At 45.9% G+C, this 26,234-nt stretch overlaps 1 protein-coding gene across 3 annotated transcripts in view; it reads right to left on the reverse strand.

Moving 5' to 3' along the window:
- Window positions 1-2,032: 2,032 nt before the first annotated feature.
- Window positions 2,033-26,234, reverse strand: part of MBOAT2 (membrane bound glycerophospholipid O-acyltransferase 2) — a 181,869-nt gene continuing 157,667 nt past the window's right edge. For all 3 annotated transcript variants that reach the window (XM_074988943.1, XM_074988944.1, XM_074988945.1), the window contains 3 exons: window positions 20,563-20,695; window positions 10,462-10,613; window positions 2,033-4,401 (listed from right to left, as the gene is read on the reverse strand). In XM_074988943.1, the coding sequence (XP_074845044.1) occupies window positions 4,176-4,401; window positions 10,462-10,613; window positions 20,563-20,695 (511 nt within the window). In that variant the 3' untranslated portion in view covers window positions 2,033-4,175. The remainder of the gene's footprint in view (window positions 4,402-10,461; window positions 10,614-20,562; window positions 20,696-26,234) is intronic.

Raw genomic sequence — 26,234 nt, forward strand, 5'->3', positions numbered from 1 at the left:
TATTATAGCAAAGGGTAAGTAACAAAAAGCAGAGAAAGCAACAATATAACTACGATGGCTGAATGCTGCCCAGAGATAAAGCAGCACAACTCCATTGTAGTCAATAGGAGGTACTTGAATCTAAAAGCAGAATTTGGCCCTACGTACTTCCATGTTCTAAAATGAGCATATTACAAACAGATTAAATTCTAAGGACTCTAAGTTCTGCCCAAGATTAATGAGTTTCTTTGTATTGTTTCTTCTGAAGCAATGGCAATATTTGTGGAATTTCAAAATTCCAAATTGGAATCAGCATTGATAAATATGACATTAAATGAAGAAGCAAAGAGCTATAACCCAGTTTAAAGCAGGAATCTTGTGTGTAGTGCTCAATTGATTCATGTACAGAGCTTCTCTTAACTATACTTCCTCATAGTGTTACAATCAGACTGCATCTATGCCAATTTCCCAGGACGTTACAGGTCAGCGCAAACAGTACTTGCATCAGAAGCCTACTTTATTCTGTGAGTGCTTTCTTCTGCAGGAAGTCCACTGTTACAGCAGGTGCACATCTAATGGCAAATGCCTCTTTAAAAAGCGATGAGCTGTTATTCTGCGGTGCATACTGAAAGATAATGCCAGGTTACTAAGAGAGGAGGAGACATTTTGGGGTTCCCCAAAGGGTGGAGAAAGGCTGTTCTTAGTGGTGACAGATGATAGAATGAGGAGCAATGATCTCAAACTGCAGTTGGAGAGGTCTAGGTTAGATATTAGGAAAAATGATTTCACTAGGAAATTGGTGAAGCTCTGGAATGTGTTAGCTAAGAACGTGGTAGCCTCTCCTTCCCTTGAAGTCTTTAAGTCCCATCTTGACAAAACCCTGGCTGGGATGATTTACTTGGGATTGGTCCTGCTTTTAGTGGGGGCGGTTGGACTTGAGTCCTGAAGTTTCTTGCAACCCTATGATTCTGGTTTGAGGCTACAAAATATAGATTGTATTTCACTGGCATCCTAACAAATCTGTTTCCTTATGTAATGTTTTTAGGTGTAATATGTGCATTAAGTGCCAGATTAGGAGTTAAGGTTCAGTGCCACTCTATGCCATTTAGGAGAGGGCAAGGGCTCAGAAGGATAGGACTCATCTTAACAACAGAAAGGGAAAAACCAAAATAAGCTGAGAAGTGTTTTAATGTTGACTAGTTCCCTGTTTAGTCTGACATCCTTTCAGGAAGAGAAAATGCAAGCAATGTGACTTACCTCATTTTGTGTGGAGTAAGATAGCTCAACCTACATTTACCCATATACAATGTGAAAAGACAAACATTTTTGGAAAAAAGCATATTACGATAATCATAGCCCAGTGGATGGAGTGGTCTGTTTATTCAACCATAGTAGGAGTTTACAAACCCATTCATTCTCTTTTAAGTCTCAGTCATACTGACTGCCAGTATCCAAGGCATTTTTGAAGGGCAGACTTAACTGCTCTGTCAGTGCATGTCGACACTTCAGTAAGATCCCTGTGATGACAATGGGGTGGCCCAGAGCAACTCAGTCAGACATCCAGGTCCCAGGCTGCAGGACTATGGAACTGCAGTGTACATGTTTGGGCTTTGGCACCCTCCCATCTCAAAGGGCTTGTCTATACTAGCTCCCTACTTCAAAGGGAGCATGGTAAGTAGGGTGTGGGGAGTTTATTAATGAAGTGCTGCAGTGCACATGCATAACTTCATTAAGCAAACTCTCCCTCCTTCCCCCTCCACCGCAGCAACTTGGAAGTGTTAAACTTCGAAGTGCCAGCTCGCATCTAGCCGTGGTTCACCCACCAGTACTTCGAACTGCCTGCGTTACTTCAAAGTCCCTTTACTCCTCAAAATTTTGAGTAAAGGGACTTTGAAGTACCCCGGGCACTTTGATGTACCTGTGGGTGAGCTGTGGCTAGACATGAGCCAGCACTTTGAAGTTGCCATGGGGGGGAATTTGCTTAATGAAGTGCATCACAGCACTTCATTAATAAACTCCCACCACCCTACTTACCATGCTCCCTTCGAAGTAGGGAGCTAGTGTAGACAAGCCCAAAGGGTCTGATTCCAGGCTCCAGTGTGACTCAGACCATTTACACAGCAGTTGTGCAGCCCACACCCTGAGTCCACTGAGCTGGAATTACTTGACTCATGCTGCCCACGGGCTTTTTATTGCAGTGGCAATATACCCTGAGATCCTGCAAGTGGGGAGGGTCTCAGAGCCTGGGCTCCATCCCAAACCCAAACACCTCCATTGCTATTTTTAGCCCCCACAGGCGGAGACCCTGGAGTGTGAGTCAGCTGACCTGGACTCAGATTTGGAGCCATTTTTTTTTAAACTTAGTGTGGACTTACCCAGAATATACTCTGTTCCACTTAGCTATGTGGATTGAAGTGAGAAGAGACTAAGAGAAGGTTAGTCTCATCTTCCTTGGAATTTTGGAAAGATGCAGAACATTCCAGGCAAGAAAAACATAATTCTGATCCAACTCAAGAGAAGATTTTTTGGAAAATAGGCTGAAGAAGCCTTCTGACATTTAGATGACAAGAAATTTTTTTTTTTTGTTTGCATCCTTACAAAGTAAAAACTGCCTCTTTTGTATTCACTTACAATATCCAACTACTGTCGTAATATAAACAACCAAGAAGTTTTTTAGGGTCCAAAATATTAAGCAGGAAATTCATAATTTACATTTGCATATTACTGTTTGATTATAAGTTTCATTAGTTTTGCCTTGGCAATTCTGTATCAGTTTTAAAGTTAAAACAACATGTGGATAAACACAGTGTGCATTTACTAAAAATCATATGAAAATAATACAGAATATAAGCAAATAAAAACATAGCCCTTTAAACGTATTTTTTCTCGAGCAGGGGCCATCACCAGAATAAATGGTCTGTTACAGATATAATCACTACATTATGTCCTTGATATAATTTCAAAATGAAATATCAGTCTCACATTCCCAAACATTGTTTTCTCTCATAATCTTACCTAAAAGTATAATGTGAATTCTGTATCTGAAATCTTAATTTGTTTTCTTTTTAAAAAAAGCTTTTTTTAAAGCCCACAGGTGAAGGGCCGCTGATTATCAAGATGAAGCATATAGTGCCTGACTGACATATAACTTCATCTTTTGTTTGCTATTAACTTGAGTTACAACCTCAAGGTAATCTGGATATACAGATTTGATATTTTAAGCACCTTGAACTAAACATTTTACAGCTGAGAATCTTCAGAGTGACTTCCTGTAGATTAAAAAGTCACTATTTGAAAAATGTGTAAGTGCTAGAATAAGGAACTCCGGTAGCTAAGGGTAAGAAGCACTTTCACTGAAAGCCTGGTGGCTTGCACAGTGTCTTCATCTGTGTTCTATTATGGCTGCCATTTTGTCTTTAGCTTCAAAGTCCACTTAGTGTTTTTAAAATAAAAAATGAAATAAACCTAGAACAAAGCTATTAGCCCTGGGGGGGGGAAAAAAGTGAACCTTAGTTTTAAAAAAAAAATCCTTTCAGAAAAGGTCTCTTAGTAATTAGATTCTATCAAACTAAGCTATAATTTGGCATCAGTAATGCTTACAGTTCTGCAACATACTGTAATTGTTTAAGATCTAAGAAAACCCTCCAAATACTGAGATGTTTATTGCAATTCCTTTTTAAAGTTTCACAACCTTTCAACAATTGTCCCCATCATAGTCCTCTTTTTTTTAAATCAGCGCCCAACATCGTATACTTTCCACATAACATTAAATATGAAATTACAACTTAAAAACAATATTTCAGTAGATAGAGGGTTTAAGGCAAGTCTTTCGTTTGGAAAAGTTAATTTCCATGTTTTAATCTAGATTGACAACTGCTTTCCACCACATTAGCGTTTTAGGATACACAACGTACATTCAGTAAAGGACACACATCTGACCCTATGGACATATGTTGTAAGTCCTGAGTGTCACTGAAATAATGGTAATATTTCCATGTAAGGCATGACCCACAGGGACATGGCCTGGGAGGAGTTAATTTGCTTTGATTCCAGTCTTACTATTGTATGTGGTATACCCTAAATGACAGCATTCTTTTCTTACTAAACACCTCTGCAGACAAATACAAACCCTTTTAAAAGGTGCTAAAAATGGGTTTTGAAAACATACAAAATATATTCATCATACAATTTCTCAATCATTGTTTTAGTGCTGGATATCTGCAACTTATTTCTTGTTTCTGTTTGAAATGATAATTTGTTGTGGAATAACTGTTCTGTCCCAAAACATTCTCTTCTTCCTTTAGATTTTTTGACCATGAGGGCTTCATACTTTTGTGCTCTATATTTCCCTTTTGAGTTCTTTTCACTGGCAATATCAACAACACTAAGATGCAGGCAATGTGAAGACAAAAATACCAGGAGCTAAACAAAGAAGAAGAAAATAATTAATCATAACTCTATCCATCATCATAGCTACATTAAATATCTCATTGCCTTTATATAGGCAATTTGCTGTATATATGATCTTTACTAGCAAAGCAACAATATTTCCACTAGAATTCTTTCAAACAGCTTTTAATTGTACTGGAAAGTAGAGTAGTAATCAACAAGAAGTTAAATCTCTCACAGTACATTTACTACTAGAATGTAATCAGACAATACTGGATTACTAACCAGCTCCAAAATAAAGTTCTGCATTTACCATAGCAAAACGTCATTTTTGATAATCCCCAAGCATTTAATCTGTAATAGATACAACACAGCTTTGTAATCACGCATGCCATTGGGCATTTGAGAAGAATGATATATTTTGATGTATTCTATACCCTGACAAATGAACTATGTTTAATTAATAAAAGAGAAACAGTAGAAACAACACCTCAAGCAAAAGTGAAAAACAGATAACCTTTAGCAATGAGAGGAGAGAGGAAAGAAGAGCAAAGAAACTTCAGCTTTAATTGGCTTATTGGCTTTTCCAGTTGACCAATGCCATAAGCAGGTGTTAGAGCCCTGGTACAGTTCTACTGATTCAGTATAGTACAGTAGAATCTCAGAGTTATGAACACCAGAACTACAGACAGACCAATCAACCACACATTCATTTGGAACAGGAAGTACACAATCAGGAGCAGATCTCCCTCCTTCCAAGATACAGTACAGTGTTCAATGTAATCTACTAAAATATACAGGGAAATCTGAAAAAAAATTTTACAGGGTTAGGAAACAGTTTCTGTAATTATTTCATTTAAATGAAGAAGATTAAAAGCCACATTCTTCTTCCTCATAGTAAAGGTTCAGAGCAGTGTTATGTCCATGTTCAGTTGAAAACCTTTAGAAGAATACCCATACCATTTTGTTCAGTTATAAACATTTCAGAGATACAAACCTCCATTCCTGAGGTGTTAGTAACTCTGAAGTTCTATGGTAAGTGTGGCCAGTTAACTCCCCCAGCTGTGGAAGGTTCAAAAGCATTTCTCGGTTGCAAGAACAACACCCCACATGACAGTTCACCAGAGAAGATTTCTTTGGGAAGACATTTGTCACCCATTCTTCTCACATGACCAAGTCAACGTAGTCTTCTGCTGTTGAGGATTGCTGTGAGGCTGGATATGCCAGATCTTGACAGGACATCTGCATTTGAAACTTTATCTTGCCATTTGATATTCATAATTCTGTGGAGGCAGTGAAGATGGAAGTCATTCAGTTTTTTTTCCTGGTTCAAGTAGGTGGTCCATGTCTCAGATCCATATAGCAGCATAGTCAATACACATGCCTGGCAGATTAGTATCTTTGTTTTCACTGTCAGTTTAGGATTGTTCCATGCTCATTTTGTAAGTCTGCCAAAAATAGTAACTGCCGTCCCAATTCTGATGTTCAGTTCTTCGTCCATGGATAGCAACAGAGAGAAAGCCATGCTAGTCTATATGCTATCAAAACAAAAAAAGCAGTAAAGTAGCACTTTAAAGACTAACAAAATAATTTATTAGGTGAGCTTTCGTGGGACAGACCCACTTCTTCAGACCATAGCCATATCAGAACAGACTCAATATTTAAGGCATAGAAAACCAAAAATTTCGTTCTCTATGCCTTAAATATTGAGTCTGTTCTGGTATGGCTATGGTCTGAAGAAGTGGGACCATCCCACGAAAGTTCACCTAATAAATTATTTTGTTAGTCTTTAAAGTGCTACTTTACTGCTTTTTTGTCCATGGATAGGTTTGTGGTGACAGTAGATCCAAGGTAACAGAATTGTTGAACCACATCTAATGGGCTGTTATCCAGAATGACATTGGGTTGATGAGGTATATCTTGAGTGAATACAACAGTTTTCTTCATGCTTATGTCAACGGAAAACAACTTTCAGGCTCTGGACAGAGAATCCATCAGTCAATGTAGCGTGTCTTCATTCTGAGTGACGAGAGTTGCATAATCTGCAAAGAGGAGTTCCCTAACTAGGACTTTCTTAATGTCAGTTTTGGCCTTGAGTCTTGCCAGGTGGTAGAGAGAGCCATCTAATCTTGTGTGGAGAAATACATTGCTGCATGAGTTTTGAAATGTGCAGTTTAGGTAGAACTGAAAAGAATATGCTGAAGAGCGTAGGGGCAAGAACACACCCTTGTTTTACTCTGCTGTTCACTGTAAATGGTTCCAGTGCAGATCCATCATATTGCACTGTTGCTTTCATGTTTTCATGAAAGGATGTTATGAGCTTGAGTAGGGTCAGTGGGCACCCAATCTTAGTTAATACAGTAGGGTCGCAACATTTGTGAAGGTTCGGTGTTGAGAACCCTCAGGAATGTTGACTTTCATGAATATCATTTTACCCTGGCTGGGAGAGAGGAACTCAGCAGGCTCCTGGGCAGCTCTGGGCAGCAGCTGGGGGAGGCGGAGACTGGTGGCAGGACCATGGGAGACTGTCAGTGGCCGTGCCATGCCCCTGACTGGCTCTCAGAGCCCCAGGGAAGCGGCAGCTGCCAACGAGCTGTGCCTGGAGCCCTGGGGAAGTGGCAGCTGCCAGCACTCCCCACCCCAGAGCCCTGGGGAAGCAGCAGCCACTCACACATAATTGAATCTGCGAATGTTAAACTCACAAATTGCACAATCTTGCTGTACTCTGTAGAGTCCTGTTCTCCTAACTGTGTCAAACACCTTTGTTAAATCCACAAATGCTATGCATAACAGCTTTCCTTCTTCTCTGCATTTTTCCTGTAGTTGTCTAAGAGAGAAAAATCATACTCATTGTTGACCTGCCAGGCCTGAAGCCATATTGTGTTTCTGGACAGACTTGATCTGCAAGTTTTTGCAGGTGTTTAAGAGTGGCACAGGCAAATGCCTTTCCTGTGATGCTCAGTAAGGAGATGCCTTTATAGTTGTTGCAGTCACCCTTGTTGCCTTTGTTTTTAATCGAGAGAGATGAGGTTGGCATCCTTCATGTCATGTGGGACATCTCCTGCTCTCCAATGTTTTAGGAGTAAGTCATAGAGAAAAGGGATGAGCACAGCCTTGTTTGCCTTCAGGACTTCCGCTGGGATTCTGTTGTTTCCTGGCACTTTTCCATTGGAGAGATAATCAAGAGCTTGAGAAAGTTCCTCCTCCATAGGCTCTGCATCTAGCTCTGACATTTCTGGAACAGTTGGGATGAGGTTGTCAAGTTCAGGTTGGATTGTGCACTTGTGGGAATAAAGACTTGAGTAGTGTTCCACTCATCTGAACATCTGCAGCTTTTTGTTTGTGATCACCTGTGTACTTAAATGCTTCAGTGGGGCAACTTTCGTAATGTTTGGTCCAAGTGCAGTCCATCACACACAGTTTTCAGGTCACCCAAATCAGATGCCTTTTGAATAGTAGAACACAGTTCAGCCCAATACTTGTTCACACACCACCTGGATTCTCTCTGAAGAACAGATCTTGCATGTCAATGTTCATCTCTTGTGCTTTGTGATGGGTTCTTGATGTTATTCAGATGTGCCTTGTGTTTTTCTTCAAGAAGAGGCCTAAGAATGTCAGCATTTTCATTGATCCAGTCTTAATTAAAGAATTTACATGTTCCAAAGGCCAATTTGGCACATTCATATGTTGCATCTCTCAACATGAACCATGTTTCATCAGTGGTTTGTTGGTCAGGTTTGTGTTTCATTTTGCAAGTGAAGACAGAGCATTTCAGCACATCTCTGGTATTGATCTTTCGCTTTCTGTATTCCTTTGAAATATAGAGTTTCTTTGGAATGATTTTCACTCTGCTGATGATCAAGTGTCACAAGCTGCACTGTAGTACATGTGACTAAATTTAACAGCATTCAGATGTTTCCTGCATACCAGTACAAGGTCAAGTTGATGCCAGTGACTGGATCTGGGATGGCACCATGAAACCTTGTGACACTCTTTCAAGATAACGAAAGTGTTAGTGATGCAGATTTGATTTTGAGAGCTGAATTCGAGAAGCCTTTGACCATTTTTGTTCATTTTCCCCATACCATGGTAACAGAGGCAGACAAGCCAGGACTGATGGTCACATTCAACTCTAGCATTGAAGTAGCCAAGGATGTACAGTAGTTCACCAATTGGAAAGGAGGTGATAACTTTCTGAAGATTATAATAAAAGTGGTTATTGTCTTCAGTGCACAACACCAACATGGGTGCATAAGCACTGATGATGTTGACATATCTTGACTTGGTGCAGAACTTCAAGGATATAATATGTTCCGATCCAGCCGTGAGTGTATTGATAGAGTTCAACAGATTGTTCTGAACAGCAAATGCAACTCTGTAGAGGCGGTGTTCCTCTGAACACAAGTCCTTCCAGAAGAAAGCATAGTTGGTTTCTTTCACTGACCCAGCATCTGCCAGCCTGGTTTCCTGGACAGCACTGATACCAACATTCAGTTTGTGTATGTTGGTCTAGGACTGCTGTTTTGCGTATTGACTCTGTGTTCGTAAAGTCATGGGCAGATTTGAGTCCCGGACGCATCGTCTGCACATTCCAGCTACCAAGCCAGAGGCAAGTTGATTTACTATTTGTTTTATGGCAGGTATGTAGTTTACATCTACTTTTCGATTTTTGGTCTATCCCCATCCACCCAATGAGAAGGCAGATGTAGCAGGTCAGCACCTTATTGACTGGGGCTGCCCAGTTTGACGTGGGGGGTAGCTGACCAGTGGAGTGTGATGACTCCTCCCACTGATGAAAGTGACCTGTGGTGTCCTCTTCTTCGCCAGCTAAGGAGGGCTTATAACCCGTAACTGCCACTTCCCGTGTTGCTTCCATGCTATTAGCAAGGATGGCGTTTCCTCTCCATTTGGCTCCCTCCTATACTCTACATTGCCTGGGCTGGTATTTGAGCAAATGTGTTGCTCAAGTGGCACTATCCCCCTCTTGGTTTCCCCAGCTGAATCTAAAGGAAAGACAGAAGTCAGTACATTTGGAACTGAAGTGATTGCAAGGAGATGCTGGAAAGCAGGTAGGACAAATCACCCCTGCTAACCGCCTTAGGGTCTCCACTCCAGGTAGTCTGTCTTGGTTTACTCCCATAGCCTTTGGATCTCCCGAACCTAACAACAAGGCAGTAGGGAAGTTTCTGACAGGCTTGTCTTCCATAGGGTAATATAAGGAGTCACACCCCTTGGATGCTGGTGACCAAATCATGGTTCATACGCCATTTGGATTATCCAAAATAATTCAGGAACCTAAATATCCCAGACCTTTATCTCATGCAAAATGAGGGGACAGCAGACTTATTTGATGGCGGGCTACATTTGCCATGCCACAACATTGTCATTGGGCACTTGTGATTTTTAGTTGGAACACTGGATGCCAAACAGTGCCCCATCACACCCTGGTAATGTTGCTGCTGCTGGTCCATGGTTGCATATTTGCATGACAAAGTTCACTTATTTTGCAGCAGACCTCTCAGGAAAGACTTCCTCCTATCTGCCACCTGGAGACGCACTGAGGAACATGAAGGTCTGCTCCCCCATGTTTACCAGGAACGAGGCATTACATATGCTGCTCCCCCCCCACACTGTATAGTATGTTAACCTCTGTGTAACTAAAACTGCAAAGCACAGGAAAAAAGGGTTTTTCTGTTATATTTAAGAGCCTTTTGTGAGGAAAACTCTTGAGAAATATATACATATTTACCCTTCTATGGACGGTTACTCATGAGAGTTACTTCAGACAGCAGTCACTTATTCCTATTGCTCCATGCCACTCTACCCATTTTCTAATAGATGTGTGCTCTGAATGGCTCCTGTTCCAGGAAATTCAACAGTGTGCTTGTGCTCTGTGTGCTTAAGGAACTAGGGAAAGTGTTTTTTTTTTATTTTGTTTATCCCAACTGGATGACAACTCATTTAGACCGTAACATAGTGATCTAAACACTTAATTTTTATTCACCATTCAAGCGGTATCTATTGCCACAAGAATAACGTAAGTTGCCTCTGAATTCAGCAATTCTTTTAAAATAAACTATGAAGTGTACTTACCTATAAAACATGAAAGAGGGTCTTACAGAGAGCAGCACAAATGGCACAACTGTGTAACTTATTGCTACTTGAGTTGCTATCCATGTGATGACATCATAACATAATTTCACAGGAGGAGATTCAACAAAGTAGTGTCTAATGTTGTTTCTCATCTAAAAAAAGGGCAGATAACAGTATTAGTAACTAAAACATTTTTATAGAGAGCTAGATTTATTGTATTTTATTAGCTCAGTTGACAGGAAAGCCCTCGGGCACCAAAGAGTTCATCTTATCTCCAGCCTCTTTCCTTTTATTACTTTGTCCTCAAGGACACCAAGGTGAGAGAGAGTTACTCACCTTGTGCAGTAACTGAGCTTCTTTGAGTTGGCTGTCCCCATGAGTGATCCAGCAAGGTATAATGGCACCATTGTGCTCACACTTGAGAATTACAGTAGCAGTTCCCTTGGCAAGCTGTGCACACGAAACAGCTAGCATGCACTGAACACTATGGCTACCAGGCATGCGCAGACCACTAACACGTCCATTCCTCCTCTGCCTGGAAGAGAGTACTGAAGCAGATGGGAGGAAGCATGGGTAGTGGAGCACCTACAGGGGCAACCATCTCAAAGAATCTCACTTATTGCACAAGGTGAGTAACTCTTCTTTGAGGAGTGTCTCTGTGGGATACTCCACCTATTAAGGAGCAGTCTCCCTGGTTGGTGGAGGGAGTTTTGGCTATTGTGATGCTATGGTAGATAATATGGGGTGGCAAAATTGGGTATCTCTGGCTGAGTATGGCATAATGCTCTGTAAGTGTGTGTGTGGATGCCCAGGTAGCCGCTCTACAAGTGTCCTGTATTGGCATGTTAGGAAGAAAGGCTGTGGATGCAGCCATTACTCTAGTGGAGTGGGCCCAGACAGTTGTCGGGTGCTGTTTGTTGGAAATTTTGTATGCTAAGCAAATACATCCCAATATGCATTTGGATAGTTGTTTGATATCTGCATGCCCCTAGACCTTTCAGTAGAGGATACAGAGAGCCTGTTTTCCTGAAAGGTTTTGTTCTTTGTAGATAAAAGGCCATTGCCCTGTGAACATCTAACATGTGCATGAGTGCTTCTTTATAGTTCAAATAAGGATTGGGGGAGGGGGGAAAACCAGGTGAGTATATGGGTTCATTACAGTGAAAAGAGGTAGGTACTTTGGGAAGGAATTTTGAGTAACAACTTTATCTTTATTAAATATAGTGTATGGGGGTTGCATCATCAGAGCTCCCATTTCTCCAATCCTGTGTGTAGACATGATAGCCACTAAGAATGCCACTTTCATAGAAAGATGCAGGCGTGAGCATATTGCTGTGGACTTAAATGGTTTTCTCATGAGGGCCAGCAACACATGGTTCAAGTTCCAAGCTGGCGTAGGGGTTTTGTTCAGTGGTTACATGTTTTGCAATCCCCTTAAGAATCATCTTACTGTGGGATGTGTGAACAGGGAATACTCGTCCATGGGAGAATGAAGTGCTGTAATGGTGGTCAGGTGTACCCTTATGGAAATGAGGGATAGGCCTACTCCCTTAAGTTATAATACATATTACAATATATGTGGAATGTCTATTCAGATAGGAAAGAGTTGTTGGTTATTTGCATACAGAATTACCAGCTAATCAGAATTACAAAATTAACAAGAGATCCCCAAATCTACGAAGAGGCACGTACTCAGATGGTGTCTGGTTGATGAATATGGTCAAAGAATTAGTACGGTGTATCAGCAGATTCTTCTTCGAGTGTCCCCGTGGGTGCTCCACATTAGGTGTCGGGCTTGCCCGGCGCCGCAGATCGGATCTTCCAAGCAGTTTCTGCCGGACCGCGCATGCGCCGGTGCGCACCGCTGCCTTGCGCGCTCCTGGCCACATGCGCGATCCGGTCCCCGCCAGTTCCTCTTAAGCGCCGTCGGCTGCAGACGGAATCCGACTAGGCTACGGCCAAGTTAGCGTATTCAATGGTTTTTAGCGGTTTTCTTTAAAGTTTTCAAGTTCTTAGTCTATTGTTAACTTAGCCAGTTGTTATTTTCAAAAAAACAAGAAACAACAAGCGGGACGGAATTCAGTCCAGTCCTGGTAACAAGTGGAGCACCGGAGGCCAGGAGCCTACGGCCATAAGCCCTCCTGCCGCGGCAGGCTATCCGAGAGGGGGAAAACAGCACAGGGAAGGTGCTAAGTACCCCATTAACAACTAAAAGACTCACCAACAATGTCCTCTTCAGGATTCAAGAAATGTGAGTCTTGCCGAGAGGCAATGCCAGCGTCTGATGGGCACAGTCACTGTATAAGGTGCCTTGGGGAATCCCATGTCACGCAGAAATGCTCCTTCTGTGCAAAATTAACAGCCAGAGCAAGGAAGGACAGAGAGATGCGGCTAAAAATGCTGCTATTCGACAAGGCCCTCCAGCCAGACGTGCCAGAGCGGCCGCAGCAGGAGGGACCCTCCGGGGCCCATAAAAAGAAAGCTGCCTCCCTCACCCCATCAGCGCAAAAACGGAGGAAAGTCTCCCCAACCCGATCCCTGCCGGCAGCAACAGCGAGTGGGAGGGGAGGAGCGCACAGCCCCCAGCCGCAGCAACAGCTGATCGGCGGCGGCACGGAGAGCCACGTGGAGGCGGCTCAGCCTCCAATGATCAAACAGCCGCCCCGTACCGCAGGCAGGGCAGCAGCTAAACAAGCGCCGGCACCGGCGGCACCGCAGGCAGCGGCACTGACTCCCGGGGAACCGGCGGTGCAGAGCGCGCAGGCACGCAGCCTGCAGGCACCGGAGGGCACCGCCCAAGAGCGTGCCGAGCGCGGCACGGACGGGGCTGAGATCCCCTGCACGTCAGGGGGCGGAGCCACCCCCACAAGGGAGGGGGAAGGCTGCACAGAAAACAAGGCACCGCAGCCCCTCTCCAGACAGGGCTGCAGAGTTGCTTTCTCTCAGCCCTCCGCTCATGCTACGGACTCCAACTAGAAGGCAGGGGTCCCCCCTAGCCTACCCGGAGCCCCCATCTCCATTTTTACAACCAGCCTCGCCCTAGCTGGGACCACCCTCACACCCTTCTTGGGGTTTGAGCCGCTGGAGTACTATCACAAATCGCTCTCTCCAGTGTCCCATGTCTCTCGACAATCTCGCTCCCCCAGACGCAGGGGGTACGCACCAAGGGAGTGGTCCAGGTCACCTTCCCAAGAACACTGCCCATACTGCCATGGTCGTCCCTATCATGCGGGGCATAGACACCACCTGCAGTCTACCAGGGAAAGATCCCCACAGACGGTCCCGTATCCCCGAGGGCAATCGTGAACGGGGACAGAGACTCAAGTATCTCAGAGGGAACTGGTCATGGAACCCCGAGATTTTCCCTCGCAAGCTTCCAGTGAGCGGATGTACCATCGCCAACAGGAACCGGAAGGGTCCAGAGAGGCGTATCCTAGTGGTTCCTCGCTCTCCTCCCCAGACGAGGCTACAGCCCCGGAGGACGTCCATCCTCCGGACGATCTCAAACAGTTTCAAGAGCTGTTTAAAAGGGTGGCCTTCATGCAAGGCATCCAGACAGCAGAGGTGCAAGAGAAACACCATAAGCTCCTCAAAAATCTGAGACCTCCAGCCTCCTCCAAAATAGCAATACCGCTTGACGAAGCAATCTTGGAGTCCGCCATTATGATATGGCAGACCCCTGCAACTATTCCGCCTGTCCACAAGAGAGCGGATAAGAAATACTTCGTGCCAGCGAAGGGCATGGAGTTTCTGTTCAGCCACCCACAACCAAATTCCTTGGTGGCAGAGTCGTCGCAACAAAGATCAAAGACATCTCAATTCAAGACGGGGAACAGACAAAGATGCCAAGAAGCTAGAGCTGTTTGGCAGAAAGGTCTACTCCTCCTCCACACTACTGTTGCGAATGGCAAATTACGCAGCGCATCTAGCGAACCACAATTTCAACAACTACACTAGGTTAACCTCTCTCATGGACTCGCTTCCAGAGGACAAGAAACCGGTGCTCAAGGCCATCGTGCAAGAAGGCTATGCGGCCTCGAGGACGGGAGTTCAGATCGCCCTGGATGTTGCGGACACAGCAGCACGCTCCACAGCTACGGCAGCGGTGATGCGAAGGGAGTCCTGGCCCCAGACTTGGGGTATACCGAGGGATCTGCAGGCAAAGATCGTCGATCTTCCCTTCGACACACAGAAGCTGTTTGCTGAATCAACTAACCCGGTCCTTCATTCCAGTAAAGATTCAAGAGCCACACTTAGGACCCTGGGGATTTACACCCCTCCATACAGAAAGAAAAAGTACTACCCTCAACAAAGACGGTACCAATACCAGCCACAGCGTCCCCAGTACCACAGGGGTTACGAGCAAGGGCGACATCAACAGCACCAGCAGTACAGAACTCCCAGGCGACGTTCCCAACAGAGCCGTGCGTCCTCGGGGCAGGGCCAAAGGCCACAAGTTTGACACACAGATCCAGGGCTGCGCCATCACTACCATCACACAAGGTCATCCGAAGCTGTTATTCCACCATCGCCTCCGACCATTCTACAACCAGTGGCAAAGGATCACCACAGACAAATGGGTGCTGGAGATCATAGCCACGGGGTACGCCGTCCCCTTCCAGTCGCTCCCACCACCACGACCTCCACCCCGGCCCCACCTCCAGGAGGCCTCCCACGTAGCAAGGCTCAAGCAGGAGGTAGACCATCTCATGCTCATAGGGGCAGTGGAAAGAGTGCCAGAGCAACTGCAAGGGAAAGGGTTCTACTCGAGGTACTTCCTCACGGAGAAAAAGACAGGAGGCTGGAGGCCCATCTTAGATCTTCGAGGCCTCAACTGGTACCTGCGCAAGCAACGCTTTCGGATGATCACAATCGCCTCCATCCTTACGGCACTGGATGATGGAGACTGGTTCGCAGCCCTCGACTTACAAGACACGTATTTTCACATAACTATCCATCCGGCTCACCGACGATTCCTCCGGTTCATGGTAGGCAAAGAACATTTTCAATACAAGGTCCTACCGTTTGGCCTCTCCTTGGCCCCCAGAGTCTTCACCAAGACCTTGGCAGTGGTGTCAGCCTACCTGCACAGACAGGGGGTATTTATATTCCCGTATCTGGACGACTGCCTATTCAAAGGGGCCTCGAAGGAAGAGGTACTACGCATGATACGCGTCACAGCAGGCACGTTCTCTTCATTCGGCCTGGTTATCAATCTGGCAAAATCAAAGATAGACCCCACACAGGACATAGAGTTCATAGGGGCACGCATAAATTCTATTACAGCGAGAGTGTATCTACCAGAGACACGCTTTCGGGCCATCGGCTCCCTCATGCAAGTCATCACCTTCAGCCCTACGGTGCCGGTTCTGACGTGCTTACAACTGCTGGGCCACATGGCAGCAGCGACGTTCGTACTACAGAACGCCAGGTTACACATGCGCAGCGTGCAGCACTGGCTGGCGAACGTATACAAACTGGCAGCACACACCATTCACAGGGTAGTGTCGCCCACAACAGAGGTGCGCAAATCCCTGCAATGGTGGGTAAACCCCAAGAACATGCTAACAGAGGTACCCTTCCACCAACCACAAATATCGGTTTTTCTTACTACAGATGCCTCCCACATAGGGTGGGGAGCACACATGGGCGAAGAGGTGACGCAAGGACTGTGGTCCTCCATGGAACAGTCACTGCACATAAATATACTGGAGCTCAGAGCAGTGTTCAATGCCTGCAGACACTTTTGAGACCATATACAAAGCAAAGTAGTCGGGATCAGTACAGACAATACCTCCACCATGTTTTACATAAATTGGCAAGGAGGAGCTCGGTCCCATGCCTTATGTGCGGAAGCAATCCGGTTGTGGAACTGGTGCATTGCCTCGTACTTACCAGGCGCTCACAATGTGAAGGCAGACCAGCTGAGCAGGCGTTTCGCACTCACACACGAGTGGCAGATCCGTCCTGATCTGCTACGACCGATTTTCCACGCATGGGGTTTTCCCCAGATAGACCTGTTTGCCACTCAACACAACAAGAAGTGCCCACGATTCTGCTCCAGGGCAGGACTGGGATGGGGGTCCCTGGGGGACGCGTTCGCGATCTCATGGAGGGGCCCCCTGCTTTACACTTTTCCTCCCACAGTGCTGATCCACAAAGTCTTGCAGAAAGCCAGGAGGGAAGGAGCCCGAATGATCCTGATAGTCCCAACGTGGGATCGACAGCAATGGTTCCCCCTACTCCTGCGCATGTCGGACCGTCCACCGATGCCTCTTCCGGTGGCGCCGGATCTGCTCACGCAAGCCCAGGGGTCCATAGTGCATCCGCACCCCCAAGGCCTGCGACTACAAGCGTGGTTAATCCATGGCTCAGCTCCCTAGAGAGCACATGCACAGAGGAAGTGCTGCAAGTCCTAGAAAGTAGCAGGAGGACTTCCACCAGGAAGACCTACAAGCAGAAATGGACTCGCTTCACGGCTTGGTGTGCTACCAAACGGCTGGCCCCCCTTTCGGTGCCTATACCTGTAATATTAGAGTATTTACTGGACCTCAAGAGAGGAGGACTCTCACTATCCTCGTTAAAGGTCCACCTTGCCGCCATTTCGGCGTTCAGACACGAGGAGGAAGGGCACACGGTGTTCGCCCATCCCATGGTTACCAGGTTCCTCAAAGGGTTGGTAAACATATACCCCCCTCGGAAACCGCTTCCGCCTTCGTGGAACTTGGACCTGGTGCTTAACGCGCTAACGGGACCACCATTCGAGCCCTTGGCCACAGTTTCCCTCCGCCTCCTTACGATAAAGACGACCTTTCTTCTCGCAATTACGTCAGCTCGCAGGGTGAGCGAGCTTGCGGCAGTTATGGCAACGCCACCCCGCACTGTTTTTTCCAAAGAGGCGGTAACCATACGGCTGCATCCAGCCTTTGTTCCCAAGGTTTCTTCTGAGTTTCACATTAACGAACCTATTGTTTTACCCTCGTTTTATCCAAAGCCTCATAACTCTAACAAAGAGGCGCGCCTACACCTCCTGGACGTGAGGAGGGCGCTAGCCTTCTATGTAGACAGGACCAAGTCCTTCCGGAAAACGGATAGACTCCTAGTCTCTCTCGCTCCCAAATCGAAAGGAGAAGGTCTCTCTTCGCAGAGAATCTCGAAGCACATCGTATCCTGCATAAAAATGTGCTATGAACTCAAAAAGACTCCTTTATTGGCCACTCCCAGGGCTCATTCCACTAGGGCGCTGGCGGCATCAACAGCCTTTTTCAAGGGCGTTGCGCTAAAAGACATTTGCAGAGCGGCGACCTGGTCATCCTATGACACCTTTGCCAAACATTACGCCCTTCACAGGGTATTCCAAGAGGATACCTGTCTCTCGACAGCGGTCCTCTCGGGGACAAGCTGCACATAATCCGATTACCCACCTCCTATCTTGGGTTAGTGCTGGGTAGTCACCTATTGTGGAGCACCCACGGGGACACTCGAAGAAGAAAGACAGGTTACTCACCGTAGTAACGGTGGTTCTTCGAGATGTGTTCCCGTGGGTGCTCCACTACCCGCCCATCCTCCCCGCTTCGGATCTCTGTTAGTGTTTTGCAGGAGCATCCGAGGCGGTTGGTCAAGGAACTGGCGGGGACCGGATCGCGCACGTGGCCAGGAGCGCGCAAGGGAGCGGCGCGCGCCGGCACATGCGCGGTCCGGCAGAAACTGCTTGGAAGATCCGATCTGCGGCGCCGGGCGAGCCCGACACCTATTGTGGAGCACCCACAGGGACACATCTCGAAGACCCACCGTTACTACGGTGAGTAACCTGTCTTTCCTTGTTCATTTCTCCACACCACTCATAATTTTATATACCTGTATCATATCCCCCCTTAGTCTCCTCTTTTCTAAGCTGAAAAGTCCTAGTCTCTTTAATCTCTCTTCATTTGGGACCCTTTCCAAACCCTTTATCATTTTAGTTGCCCTTTTCTGAACCTTTTCTAATGCCAACATATCTTTTTTAGATGAGTTGATCACATCTGTCTGCCATATTCAAGATACAGGCGTACCATGGTTTACATAAGAGCAATAAGATGTTCTTCATCTTATTCTCTATCCCTTTTTTAATAGTTCCTAACACCCTGTTTGCTTTTTTGACTGCAGCAGCACAATGTGTGGATGTTTTCAGAGAACTATCCACAATGACTCCATGATCTTTTTCCTGATTAGATATAGCTAAATTAGCCCCCATCATACTGTATGTACAGTTGGGGTTATTTTTTCCAGTGTGCTTTGCTTTACATTTATCCACATTCAATTTCATTTGCCATTTTATTTCCCAATCCCTCAATTCTGTGAGATCTTTTTGAAGTTCTTCACGGTCTGCTTTGATCTTAACTATCTTGAGCAGTTTAGTGTTGTCTGCAAACTTTGCCACCTCACAGTTTATCCATTTCTCCATAGAATCATAGAAGAGTAGGACTGGAAGGGACCTCGAGAGGCCATCGAGTCCAGCCCCCTGCCCTCATGGCAGGACCAAGCACTTCCTAGACCATCCCTGAAAGCCATCTATCTAACCTCTTCTTAAATATCTCAAGTGATGAAGATTCTACCACCTCCCTTGGCAATTCGTTCCAGTGTTTGATCACCCTGACAGTTAGGAACTTTTTCCTAATGTCCAACCTGAACCTCCCCTGCTCCAATTTCAGTCCATTGCCTCTTGTTCTATCCTCAGAGGCAAGGAAAAACAAGTTGCCTCCCTCTGCCTTATGACACCCTTTTAGATACCTGAAAACTGCTATCATGTCCCCCCTCAACCTTCTCTTTTCTAAACTAAACAAGCCCAATTCTTTCAGCCTTTCTTCATAGGTCATGTTCTCCAGACCTTTGATCATTCTCGTTGCTCTCCTCTGGACCCTCTCCAATTTCTCCACATCCTTCCTGAACTGCGGTGCCCAGAACTGGACACAATACTCCAGCTGAGGCCTAACCAGCGCAGAGTAGAGAGGAAGAATGACTTCTCGTGTCTTGTTCACAACACACCTGTTAATTCATCCTAGAATCATGTTTGCCTTTTTCGCAACAGCATCACACTGTTGACTCGTATTTAGCTTGTGGTCCACTATAACCCCTAGATCCCTTTCTGCTGTAGTCATTCCTAGGCAGTCCTTTCCCATTCTGTATGTGTGACACTGATTGTTCCTTCCTAAGTGGAGCACTTTGCATTTGTCCTTATTAAACTTCATCCTGTTTACCTCAGCCCATTTCTCCAGTTTATCCAGATCCTTTTTCATTATGACCCTATCCTCCAAAGAAGTTGCAACCCCTCCCAGCTTGGTATCATCTACAAACTTAATAAGTGTACTTTCTATGTCAATATCTAAATCGTTAATGAAGATATTGAACAGAACCGGTCCTAAAACAGACCCCTGCGGAACCCCACTAATTATACTTTTCCAGCAGGACTGAAAACCATTAATAACTACTCTTTGGGTACGGTTATCCAGCCAGTTATTCACCCACCTTATAGTAGCCCCATCTAAGTTGTATTTGCATAGTTTATTGATAAGTATATTATGTGAGACCGTGTCAAATGCTTTACTGAAGTCTAGGTATACCACATCCACTGCTTCTCCCTTATCTACAAGACTCGTTATTCTATCAAAGAAAGCTATTAGAAAGCTCCAGATCATTTATGAATAAGATGAACAAGACTCGTCCTAGCATTGGCCCTTGGGGAACACCACTAGCTACCTCTCTCCATTCTGAAAATTTACCATTTATTCCTACTCCATTTCCTGCCTTTTAACCAGTTCTCAATCCATATAATATTGTATGAGATAGTCAATATAGCTTGAGAACTTCACATGAAACGTGCTCAAAATGCATCAACAGCAATGTAGTCCTTCATCTTTTGTCTCCCTTCCCTCCCCCCACAACCAATACCCTCTTTTCAGCTGATCACTCCACTGCTATTACATCTAAATTATAGATTACACTGTTTGAGGTCAAGATTGTATCTGAGTTTCCCTTGTGATACACACAACTTAGGGCACTGCAGCATAGTCACTTTGCCCTTCCAAAACTACTTACTCATTAAAATATTTAGTTGGTACTTACGGCTCGTGCTGCTAGCGTCATTAGTACTCCCGTTAAAAATGTTAAATAATATCCTGGGTACACACCATGCCAAATGGCTGAAAGGATGAAGGTCTGGATCGTAGGACTGAAGGAAGCTCGTTCATAGCATACTCTAACAAGAAGAGTAAATATATTAAAGGGTACAAAAATAAGGGAGAGAAAATGATCAGTTGCTATTTCATTATATAGTTCTAATCAATCATTGACTTAAGGATTTATATATGATGATTTACAGAAAATGCTGTAACTTTACTCAGAGCTTTGATAGCAGATCTCAGTGCTCTCATGTATGCTCCTTCACAGTGGCATCATAACATTCCTGAAAAGCAGAATTCTACCGGCTAACTCCGATAGCTGAACAGCAAGGCCACATCTACACAGGCAGCCTCTGTCAACAAAACTGGGTAATGTTATACCTTCCACCCAATCAGGTATAACGCCTCTTTTGACAGTGTTTTGTTGACAGAGTGCCCATGTAGACAGTTCTGTCGACAAAGAGGGCTTCCATTTCCCCAGGCAGCCCTGTTTGCAGAGCTTCTGGTCAGCCATTCTGTTGTCAAAGGACTGGACAATCTAGCTGCTCTGTCAACAGAGGGGGCTTGCTCTCTTGAGCCACTTTTATGGGTAGATGCAATCTGTAGACAGCAGTACTGCCAAGGTTTCTCTGTCAATAGTGACCTCTGTCGACAGAAGCTGGCCATGTAGACGTAGCCCAAATGTTTTACTTGTCTTGGGAGAATTTCTGAGATTTAAAAAAAAATGTCCACATCCCAAACTGGGATGAAAATTTTCAAGAACCAAAAATGTGAACAAATTCAGATTGGGACAACTGAAATGTTTTCTTTAAATATTTTCAAAACATTTAATTTCAATAATTACCTTAAAAGATTTTTTTTTCCCCATACACTATAAGTTAACGTAATTTTGAGAGGAAGTCATGACTCACAAAAAGGCAGTTAACTCTTCCGTAACTGATGTTCTTCGAGATGTGTTGCTCATGTCCATTCCAAACTGGGTGTGTATGCTGGCGCATGCCCAGTTACCAAAAGCTTTTTGCCCTTGCTGATAGCCATTAGATCAGAGTGGTGCCTCCTTGAGTTGCCCCAATATGGTGACCAATCTATGCACTGCCCAACCTGCCTCCCGCTCAGTTCCTTCTTGCTGGTTACTCCAACAGTGGGGAAGGTGGGTGGGTTTTGGAATGGACATGAGCAACACATCTTGAAGAACACTGGTTACAGCACACGTAACTCTCTTTTCTTCTTCAAGTAATTGCTCATGTGCATTCCAAACTGGATGAATACAAGCCAAATGTCTAGAAGGTGGGGTCGGAGCCCCAGAAGGAATGTAAGACAGCCCTGCCCACTGCAGTGTCCTCCCTTGAGAGCTGCATCAGCACATAATGGGCCATAAATGTGCGAACTGAGGACTGGGTGGCTGCCCTGCAGATGTCCTGGATAGGAACATGGGCTAAATACTCCACAGAAGATGCATGCAATCTGGTAGAAGGAGCCCTGATTAGGGGGAGGGGGACACCCCCACCGTGTAGCATTCTTTAATGCAGGTCACTATCCAGGAGGAGATCCGCTGGGAGGCCCTTCATTCTGTCAGCCACTGCCACAAACACCTGTTGTGACTTCATAAAAGATTTGGTCCTATCCATGTAAAAGGCCAAAGCCCTTAGAACATCCGAGGTATGTAAACTCTGTTCTCTAGGAGAGGCATGAAGTTTGAGGTAGAACACTGGCAACAAAATATTCTGACTGACATGGAAAAAGGAGACCACCTGCAGCAAGAATGCTGGTTGGGATCTGTCTAACTTTGTGGAACGCCATACAGAGTGGGGCCACCATCAGTGCCCGCAGCTCAGACACCCTCCTGGCCAAAGTAATGGTCACTGAAAAAGCTGTTTTTTTAACTTAGAAACAGCAGGGAACAAGAAGCAATGGGTTTGAAAGGGGCCCCCATAAGCTTTGACAACACCAAATTAAGATCCCACACAGGTAAAGGGGCCCCGCACCTGTGGTTCAACTCTTTCCAGGCCTCTTCACGACAGAGTCTAAAAACACCGATGATATCCCCTGGCCCAGGCTGAAAAGCCAAAATGGCTGCTAGATACCCGTTAATGGAGGATAAGGACAGCCCTTTCTGACTTATTTACCACAAATAATCCAAAAATGTAGGTCTGGGGACCTCCAACAGGGAGAGCTCCTTCTGAGAAACCCAAACCAAAAACCTCTTCCACTTGGCTATGTAGGTTGCCCTCATGGAAGGTTTCCTACTATTTAACAAGACTTTCCTTACAGGGTCTGAGCATGAGAGCTCCACAGCTTTCAATCATGGAGCTTCCACACCGTGAGGTACAGGGACAGAAGGCTGGTGTGGTGCAGTTGCCCCTCCTCCTGGGTCAACAAGTCCGCCATAATGGGAGTGTCACTGGTTTGCAGATCGACATTTCCAGGAGGACAGAGTACCAGTGCTCCAGGGCCCACGCCAAGCCCATTAGGATAAATGATGCCTGATCTGACCGAATTTTGAGCAGGACCATGTGAACGAGTGAAATCAGAGGGAAAGCGTACAGCAACCAGCCTGTCCAGTAATGCTGAATGCATCTGCCGAAGACCCCAGACTCCAATTCCAGTAAGAACAAAACGTCTGGCACTTTGCATTGAGGTGCAAGGCAAACAGGTCTATCTGGGGATGGCCCCACTTTTGGAAAACTGGCTGCAGCATGTTTGGATGTAGCAACCACTCGTGGGCCACAAAGGACTTGCAGAGGCAGTCTGCTAGTGAATTGTGGACTCCTGGAAGGCAATGGGCCTGCAGAAGAATCTGATTCTGAATTCAAAACTCCCAAAGCTTGAGGGCCTCCTGACACAGAGGAGAGGAGCATGCACCCCTTTCTTAATATAGTACACTGCTGTCGTGTTGTCCGTACTCACTGCCGCACAATGCCCCACCAAACTGTCTCAGGAAGACCTGTAACGCCAGCCAAATGGCTCTGAGCTCTCTGACATTTATGTGGAGCCTGAGGCCTTCCCAGTTCCATAGGGCTTGGGTCTGGTGCTCCCCAGCCCAGATCTGAGGCTTCCATCACCAGGGAGAACAAGGGTTGGGGAGGCATGAAGGGCACTCCAGTATAGACTGTTTGGGTGTCCAGCCACCAATGAAAGGTGGACACAACTCAAGGTGGCACTGTCTCTAATATGGGTATGTTCCCTGACAGGCCGATACACTGAGGCCAGCTGTAGCTGAAATGAATGCATTCAGAGCCTGGCGAACTGGACTACAAACTTGCAGGATGCCATGTGACCCAACAGCCTCATGAAGCACTGAGCTGTCGTGGTGGGGAACCTACTGATATCGTGTATAATACTTGTGAAAGTTTGAAATCTACTTTCTGGCAGGAAGGCCCTAGTTCTGCTTTGAATTGGGATTAGAACTGTCTTTGTCTCGTTGACCAATAGGCTGAGACTGTTGAATGTTTGACATATTAACTGTAAATGCTGTTGAACCTGCGCCTGAGAGTTCCCTTTTACCAGCCAGTTATCCAGGTATGGGAACTGGACTCTGTGCCTCTGTAGAAAGGGTGCCACCATTGCTGTGCATTTGGTGAAGACCCTCAGGGCAGAGGACAGACCAAATGGGAAAACCATGAATTGGTAGTGTTCATTGGCCACTACAAACCATAAAAACCTCCTGTGAGAGGGAAAAATCGCTATGTGGAAACAGGCATCTTGTAAGTCAAGAGCAGCAAACCAATCTCCTGTCTCCAGCAAAGGGATAATAAGACCTAGGGTCAACATGGGAAATCTTATCTTCTTTACAAACTGATTTAGGTTTTGGAGGTCCATGATGGGCCTCAACTCCCCTTTTGACTTCAGGCTTAGGAAATACAGGAAGTAGAATCCCTGCCCTCAAAACTGTCGAGGGACTTCCTCTTTTGCCCCCCCACTGATCTCCTGCCTGAGCAGACTCTCTTGAGAGGGGTCCCTGAAGAGGGACAGAGAAGGGGGATGGGAGGGAGTAGGAGGTAAACTGGATAGTGTATCCCCTTTCTACCATGCAAAGCACCCACCTGTCTGAAGTTATACAGCACCAGGCAGGATAGAAAGGGGATAGGTGGAAACAAAACGGCAGACATGTTGGAGCTGATTGGGAATTGGTGTGGTGCTCTTGACCAACCCATCAAAATGCCTGTTTAGACCCGGCGGAGGCTTAGGGTGGCTTTGCCCGTGACACTGTTGATTAGGGCACCTTCTGCCATTATGGCTCCTGCACCTGTTATGATCCCGCTGCTGTTGAGGAAAATGTCTAACAGACAGGCAAGGGATAAAATGTCCATACTGGGTTGCAGGTGTGTGCAAACCCAGGGAATGCAGCGTGGCCCTTCAATCTTTCAGACTATACAGCCTTTTAGTAGTCTTCTCTGAAAAGACAGTGGGTCCCTCAACCGTAGGTCTTGAATTGTCTGCTGGACCTCATAAGGTAGGTAAGATATCTGCAGCCATACCCCCCAAAGCATAGCTACCCACGAGGCCATGACTCCTGTGGCCATATCAGCTGCATCCAACGCCACCCAGAGAGCCACTCCAGAAATGAGTTCATTCTCCTCCACCATGGCTGTGAATTCACGTTTAGAGTCTGGAGGGGCTAACTCTGAAAACTTTGAAAGAGAGGTAGCCATGTTGTATGTGTATCTACTAATCAGAGCCTGCTGGCTCGCAATTTGTAATTGTAAACTACCCATCAAATAAACCTTCCCGCCATACAGGTCCAAATGTTTAGCCTCCCTATTATTTGTAGAGGGACCCTGAAACCGCTGTCTCTCCCTATGGTTTGTGGTGTCAACCACCAGGGAGTCCGGTGGAGGGTCCGTAAACAAATGTTAATTGCCGTGAGATGGTACAAAGTAATGATGTTCATTTCTCCTGGCTGTTGGCAATGCCAAGGCTGGGGTTTGCCACACTGTTTTCACTGTGTTAGCAATAGTTTTAATGGGGGCAGAGCTACTCTTGTGGGCACCAAGGAAGACAAAATGTCTGTGACAGGATGCATGTCATCCTGTGCCTCCTTGGCCTGAACCCCAAGACCCTGAGCCACTCTGCACAGGAGATGTTGAAATGCTCTGCCGTCCTGCAACACTGGGGATACTGCTGACCCCACCCTCTCATCAGGGGAGGAGGAGGAAGAGACCCCCATGACATCCTGTTGTGGCACCAGAGCAGAAGGACCCAGTGGCCCCAGTTGGGGTCTCTGTAGAACCTGTGGATCCTGGTGCCCCACCCCCAGGACCAGTTCAGGTGCTGCAGACATTGAGGGCACAGTACCTGAGTTAAAAACTGAATTAAAGGCAGCTGGCTTGGCATCAGACCAGCCGGTGTTGAATAAAATGGTGCAGTGCGGGCCGGCACTGAGACCAGGGGCAGCCATAACACCAATATTGGCGCCAATGTCTACACCGCCGTTGGGTTTAGGGGACCAGATAGCAATGACACTCCTATTGTCTCAAGCTGATCATGGTGTTCTTCCTGCAGCAGTGCGCTGAGCAAAGCTGATAGTGCCTTCCTCGGCACTGGCACAGCCCCCGGGAATAACAGTGCTAAAGGCATTCTTGACGGTCCCAACAACTGTCCCTGGGAATCATGGTA

This window comes from Carettochelys insculpta, chromosome 3, assembly GCF_033958435.1.
Source record: "Carettochelys insculpta isolate YL-2023 chromosome 3, ASM3395843v1, whole genome shotgun sequence".
Taxonomy (NCBI): Eukaryota; Metazoa; Chordata; order Testudines; family Carettochelyidae; genus Carettochelys; species Carettochelys insculpta.